The following is a 7,602-nucleotide window of genomic DNA, read 5'->3' on the forward strand; positions in this document are numbered from 1 at the left end:
ATCCGCAAAAGGAAAAAATATATTTAAAAAAAATTATAAACATACGCATAAAAACATATGATCAAACATTGTTTAAATATACTTCATGTATGTTTTCCTCCGTTGTGCCCCTTCTGTTGTTATAAGAGCCGATGTCACAAGTGAATTTCTCCATTGGTAGATCAATAAAGTTCTATCTAATCTAAATTCTGATAAAAAAGGGTCCACCTTCAAAGCATAAAAAGCACATTCAAGACATTTCAAAGCATCTTTTTTACAAAAAAAAAGTGTTACAGATTTTACTTTTTTTTTTTGGTTTTTACTTCCTGTACTATTTCCTCTGATGGGTGTAGTCTATATAGCATACTGGGTTTGAAATTCATACCACTTTTTACAATGTTGTATTTTAAAACCATCCAAATCTTTAGAGAATGATCTGACCCAACTGCTGATAAGATTTCCTGTCTTACTTTAACATTTTAAATGCTTAGGAACAAGGAACACAATGTAAAACATTGCAGTTGTAACTGTATGTTTTTTGCCTCAGGTGAGAAACCTCACAGATGCCCCGAATGCCACCAGACATTTCGGATCAAGAAGACCTTAACGAAGCACATGGTGATTCACTCAGACGCCCGTCCTTTTAACTGTCCACACTGCAGCGCCTCCTTTAAACGGAAAGACAAGCTGAAGTACCATGTGGACCATGTGCACAGCGCCAGGTTCACCGAGCCGCAGCTCAGCCAGGAAAAAACTGTTTCTTCTCATTTTGAGGAAACCGAAAAGACATACCACTCTGAACCTAAGGCAGCATCAAGGAGCACCTCTAACACGGCAACCCTCTGCATACCCGTCACTTTAGTCCCTGTTCCCATGGTGGCAGGAGGTCAGGGAGACATGCACCCCCACAGGGCCGCTCTGTCATCCCAGACTCACAGTGTTGCTAATGTTCAGGGGCAGCAGCAGAACCCAGGATACCAAGCTGCTACTGATCTGTCTTTCTTGGAGAAGTACACCCTCACCCCTCAGCCTGCCAACATCGTTCACCCCGTTAGACCCGATCAGATGCTGGACCCTCGAGAGCAGTCCTACCTGGGCTCGCTGCTTGGCCTGGACTCGGCTCCCTCTGTGCAAACTATCTCCACCTCTGACCACAATCGCTGACCGCTCGAAAACATTTAGATTCAAGACGGAACTGTACAGAACCTGAACTTCCAGGACAGAATCGACCAAAGAGAAATGTAAATCATCTCATAATCAATTACTGTTTACACTGTCTACTCTATATATGATTCCCATCTGCATTTAAACAGGTTTTAAGGTCTAATTTGATGACAGTAAAAAAAATCATGAAGTGTTTGCAAAGCTTTAAATCAATTTTAAACTTTGTCCTATTAAACAAACAGGTTTATCGCCTTGTTTGCTCCAGATCTTTTTAACTTTATGGTACTTATGTTAATAATTGTTATTTTAATTCCGAGAGGGTTTCTTTTTTTTTAAATAAACAATTAATTAATGTGTTTGTCTTGTATTTTTACAGAAGTGATATTTCCTGACATTCAGAGGCAATAATTACGATCACTGCTGTTCTGTGAAGATTAAAAGGAAAAATCCTTTTTTTTCCCTTTTTACTTTGTTTAGTTACAGACATAGACAAACATGAACAGGGAAAGATTGAACTTTATTGCCATATTAAAGCAGAATGGGAGCTCAGCATGGTTGGTAGCCGTGAAGTCAACCTGATGCTGTAATTAATTGATCCATCCTTCCTTTTTTTTCTCAGTCAATCGGCAGAATGGATCCAGATCTTTCCCTCATGGTAGAATCTCAGCACATTCTCTGTTTACAGAAATGACATTAAAAACAAAAATTGCTTAAGAGTTAAATAAAAGCAGTACCAGACGGATATGTTTATATATAAGAAATGCTAAATAATGTTTGCAACTAAAACAATTTTTATCCAAAAGATGAACACTCACTAAATTGATCTGTGCCCTGTTGCAACCTGAAAAGAATAGAAAATACATGAGATTTTCAAAACATTTCAGTGTCTATTCCTGTTTTGGCTAAGTCCAGCCCTGAGGAGCCAGTTTCCATCTTTTACATGTTCACCTGCTCCATAGTAGCTCAACTGGACTTTAGCTCCCTGGATGTGGGATTTACAATGCTGGATCCATAGCTCTAGAAATCACCATGGCTACGAAAACTAGCTAAAGGTGATATATTCAAATTTTTTGAAGTCTCTTAATTTAATTGTGGACACATCATGCACAAAATATTAGATATTAAAGAAATAGATAACCATTCATCCATCCATTTTCTTCCGCTTATCAGGGGCCGGGTCGCAGAGGTAGCAGTCTAAGCAGAGATGCTCAGATTTCCCGATCCACACACACTTCCTCCAGCTGCTCTGGGGGGACCCAGAGGTAACACCAGGCCAGCTCAGAGACATAGTCCCTCCAGCGTGTCCTGGGCCTTCCATGAGGCCTCCTCCCAATAGAACATGCCTGGAACACCTCCCTAGGGAGGCAACAAGGAGGCATCCGATATAGATGCCAGAGCCACCTCAGCTAGCTCCTTTCGACGTCGAGGAGCAACGACTCTAATCTGAGCTCCTCACCCGATCTTGAAGGGTGCGCCTAGCCACCCTGCGAAGGACACTCATTTCGCCCGCTTGTATTGGTGATCTTGTTCTTTAAGTCACTACCCAGATCTGATGACCGTTAGTGAGGGTGGGAACATAGATCGATCAATAAATCGAGAGCTTTGCCCCCCAACTCCGCTTCCTCTTAACCACAACAATCTGATACAGCCACAGCATCACTGCCGACGCCACACCCTCACTCGTGAACAAGACCCCCCGAGTTCCACTTGAGACAAGGACTCTCCACCGACCTGAAGAGGGGAGTCCACCTTTCTCTGATGCAGAACCATGGTTTCGGATTTGGAGGTGCTGATCCTCATATTGGCCGCCCCACACTTGGGTGCAAACTGCTCCAGTGCACGTCGGACATCCCGGTATGATGAGGCCAACAGGACAACATCATCTGCAAACAGCAGAGATGATATCCTGAGGTTCCCAAGCCGGACACCCTCCAGTCCCTGGCTGCGCCAAGAAAATCTGTCACCAAAAAGGGCAGCCCTGGAAGAGACCAACTTGCACCGGGAGCAGGCCTGACTTGCTGCCAGAAACGCCAATCAAGCTCCTGCTGCAGTCATACAGAGAGCGGGTATGCCCTGGATCTGAGGTTCAACCATCGGCCGGATCCTCCTCTCCAGCATCCTGGAGTAAACCTTACCGGGCAGGCTAAGGAGTGTGATTGCTCTGTAATTGGAGCACACCCTCCTGTCTCCCTTTTTAAAGAAAGGTGGTCCCACTCTTTAAAGAAATATGGTATGTTAAAGGAACAATAAGCTATATTTCACCACTAAATTGGACGGTTGAGTGCTGCCTGTACACCAAAACAAGATGTGTGACAAATGAAGGCTCCCTCACTGGAAAAAATTGAATCTAGATAAGTCATATTTTCTTAAGATAAGTGCATCTGTTCTTGAATTGAGGAGGTAAAAGAGACATTTTGCCAATGCAACAAGACAATTTACACTTAAACGAAGAAAACACAATTGCCTTATTAATTAATTAATTGCCTTATTGTCTTATTTCAAGTGCATATTATCTAATTATCTTATTTTAAGAGTAAAAATACTCATTCCATTGGCAAACTATATAATTTATCTACTCAAATTAAGGGTAAATACACTTAATTTAAGACATTTTTACTGCAATCCTGCAGTGTCCTCATAAAAGGGTAAAATACAGAGCAAAACCTTTCAGACAAACGTATAGTAAGGCAACATAACTTCTAACTTAAAATTGCTGCTAGCAAGAAATAGTTTGTGGCTTCACACCTTATTCCACATAAAAAGACCAGTCGACTCAGCTTAATTGGGTCAACTACTTTTTGGTGTGGTGAAGAGAGAGCTGAGCGAAAAGGCAAAGCTCTCANACAGCAGAGATGATATCCTGAGGTTCCCAAACCGGACACCCTCCAGTCCCTGGCTGCGCCTAGAAAAAGGGCAGCCCTGGCAGAGACCAACTTGCACTGGGAGCAGGTCTGACTTACTGCCAGCAACGCCAACCAAGCTCCTGCTGCAGTCATACAGAGAGCGGGCAGCCCTTAACAGAGGGCCCCATACTCCTGGAGTACCCCCTCAGGGCACCATGAGGGACACGGTCAAAAGGCTTCTCCCGATCCACAAAACACTTGTTGGCTGGTTGGGTGAACTCCCACGAACCCTCGAGCACCCGATGAAGGGTATAGAGTTGGTCCAGTGTGTTGCGACCCGGACGAAAACAGCATTGTTCCTCCTGGATCTGAGGTTCAACCATCGGCCGGATCCTCCTCTCCAGCATCTGGAGTAAACCTTACCGGGCAGGCTAAGGAGTGTGACCCCTCTGTAATTGGAGCACACCCTTCTGTCTCCCTTTTTAAAGAAAGATGGTCCCACTCATTAAAGAAATATGGTATGTTAAAGGACCAATAAGCTATATTTCACCACTAAATTGGACGGTTGAGTGCTGCCTGTAGACCAAAACAAGATGTGTGACAAATGAAGGCTCCCTCACTGGAAAAAATCGAAATCTAGATAAGTCATATTTTCTTAAAATAAGTGCATCTGTTCTTGAATTGAGGAGGTAAAAGAGACATCTTGCCAATGGAACAAGACAATTTACACTTAAAATAAGAAAACACAATTGCATTGTCTTATTTCAAGTGCATATTATCTAATTATCTTATTTTAAGAGTGAAAATACTCATTCCATTGGCAAACTATATAATTTATCTACTTAAATTAAGGGTAAATACACTTAATTTAAGACATTTTTACTGCAATCCTGCAGTGTCCTCATAAAAGGGTAAAATACAGAGCAAAACAACATCACCTTTCAGACGAACATGTATAGTGAGGCAACAGAACTCTTAACTTAAAATTGCTGCTAGCAAGAAATAGTTTGTGGCTTCACACCTTATTCCACATAAAAAGACCAGTCAACTCAGCTTAATTGGGTCAACTACTTTTTGGTGAATGCTCTAATTTGTAATAATAATAAATTATAAACTATGTTGGAAATAAACTTCTGGCTAACTGCTTTTGGTATCTAAATATATGGTGCTTAAACCGGTACTTACATTCGGATACATGCAGTTCCTGATCAATGCATCGAACCATAGCATAATTTTTAAACAAGTACTTGTCAGAGAGACATTCAAACTCCTTTTTTTCATTATTTAGGATGTATTCATCTTTGGTTAATATTAGTTCCTCATAAGCTCCATTTCTTAGAAGACAGTAGTTCTCTGAAACAAAAAATAAAATAAATGTTTACTTTTCTTTGTCTTTATTATGTGACAGCTCTAATGTTGGATTTTTTTTACCTTTACATGTGGGGAGTTCAGACCATGTTAAATCACTCCTGCATCTTACTATCTCAGGACCCACCAACTTGTAATATCTATTGCAAGTGTACTTCAACTGATCACTCCGATGTACCAGAGGCTCTCCATTTGGAACAAGAGGATGGGATCCACAATTATCAACTGTAAAGAAGAAACATCATATCATAAAATATATGGAGCTGTTCTGGTGGAGTTTATGGGTTTAACGTTTTATCTAACATTTTATTTTTTGCTGCATCCGGAAACAAATCTGACTTAAATGCGAAACAGAAAAATAAATATGCGTATTTACTGGGTATGTAAGAGGGTTCAGTGACCTTTGTTCCAAGTCTTGTAGAAGGTGCTGGAAGAGAGACAGAGCAGAGGTACATTCATTTTACTTTATTGCTCACTGTTTTCAACAACACATCAAATACTATTGGTATATAATTTTATTTCTTCACATGCACATTTTGTGCATCTTTTATTTGATCTTTTTTTTTTGACAAGCTTATATTTTGGAATGCCTTTGTTTTTGTTTTGTTTATGCATTGCTTAAACGTGTTTATAACCTGGCAAAATTTGGTTCAGCCAGGGTGACATGGTCTTAATTTACTCTGCTAATGTAAGCCTTCCTATGTTTTCTCTGTAGGTTTTCATCCAGTAAGAAAAACAATGTCAGGGTGAGGTCAGTTACACCCTTGTACATCGGGGAAAATTATAACAAAGTATATATATGTTTTGAATCAATTATGACTTTTTATTTGCGTATCACAAACAACTGTTAACAGCATTAAGTTGTTTGTGAAATCCTTTGTCTAATCAGAGGAGCACACAGGACATTTGTAAAGACTATCTGTTGTAACAGCTGTAATTGTGTACTGTCCCTTTAAGATAGTGTGTAATTGCTACGCGCCACGGCTTCTCTGTAGAGAGCGGGAGAGCTAATGCAGAGAGATACACGTACTCAGACGGACATATTATTTTCATTTTTGTCTTCTTTGTAATGTTAGGGTTTGCCTGGACTCTGCTCATTTGTCATGTGTGATAATATAGCAGCCGTTCAACCGGGCCTTGTATGGTTGGTGAAGAGCGTGTTTTATTAAAGGCACACTATGCAACATTTTTCAGTTAATTAATGTGTTCCATAACGTTTTGGATGATNGGGAGAGCCTAGGGCTTCCCCCAACAGAGCTGGAGGAGGTGTCTGCGGAGAGGGAAGTCTGGGAGTCTCTGCTTAGTCTGCTGCCCCCGCGACCCGGTTCCGGATAAAGCAGGAGACGACGAGTACGAGTACTTTTTGGTGAATGCTCTAATTTGTAATAATAATAAATTATAAACTATGTTGGTAATAGACTTCTAGTTTATTTGCTAACTGCTTTTGGTATTTAAATATATGGTGCTTAAACCGGTACTTACATCTGGATACATGCAGTTTCTCATCAATGCATCGAACCACAGAAAAATTTTGAAACCAGTACTTGTCAGAGAAACATTTAAACTCCTTTTGTTCATTATTTAGGATGTATTCATCTTTGGTTAATATTAGTTCCTCATAAGCTCCATTTGTTAGAAGACAGTAGTTCACTGAAACAAAAGATAAATTATATGTTTACTTTTCTCCGTCTTTATTATGTAACAGCTCTAATGTTGGATTTTTTTTACCTTTACATCTGGGAAGTTCAGACCATGTGTAATCACTCCTGCATCTTACTATCTCAGGACCCACCAACTTGTAATATCTTGTGCAAGCGTACTTCAACTGATCACTCCGATGTACCAGAGGATCTCCATTTGGAACAAGAGGATGGGATCCACACTTAACAACTGACAACAAGAAACATCATATCATAAAACATGTGGAGCTGTTCTGGTGGAGTTTATGGGTTTAACGTTTTATCTAACATTTTATTTTTTGCTGCATCCGGAAACAAATCTGACTTAAATGCAAAACAGAAAAATAAATATGCGTATTTACTGGGTATGGAAGAGGTTTCAAGGACCTTTGTTCCAAGACTTGTAGAAGGTGCTGGAAGAGACACAGAGCAGAGGTACATTCAAGATGCACAGTTTGTGAATCTTTTATTTGATTCTACTTTTTTTTTGACAAGCTTATATTTAGGAAAGTCTGCTTTTTTTTTTTTTTTTTATGCAATGCTTAAACATGTTTATCACCTGGCAATAT

At 40.1% G+C, this 7,602-nt stretch overlaps 1 protein-coding gene across 3 annotated transcripts in view; it reads left to right on the forward strand.

Annotated features, from left to right (window-relative positions):
• Window positions 1–1,499, forward strand: part of zbtb41 (zinc finger and BTB domain containing 41) — a 15,787-nt gene extending 14,288 nt beyond the window's left edge. For 2 of the 3 annotated variants that reach the window (XM_015371357.1, XM_015371359.1), the window contains exon 12: window positions 527–1,499. In XM_015371357.1, coding sequence (XP_015226843.1) covers window positions 527–1,143 — 617 coding nt within the window. In that variant the 3' untranslated portion in view covers window positions 1,144–1,499. The remainder of the gene's footprint in view (window positions 1–526) is intronic. The other variant, XM_015371356.1, reaches the window with a different exon arrangement.
• Window positions 1,500–7,602: the final 6,103 nt, after the last annotated feature.

Source organism: Cyprinodon variegatus, unplaced genomic scaffold (assembly GCF_000732505.1).
Source record: "Cyprinodon variegatus isolate N-32 unplaced genomic scaffold, C_variegatus-1.0 Scaffold57, whole genome shotgun sequence".
NCBI lineage: Eukaryota > Metazoa > Chordata > Actinopteri > Cyprinodontiformes > Cyprinodontidae > Cyprinodon > Cyprinodon variegatus.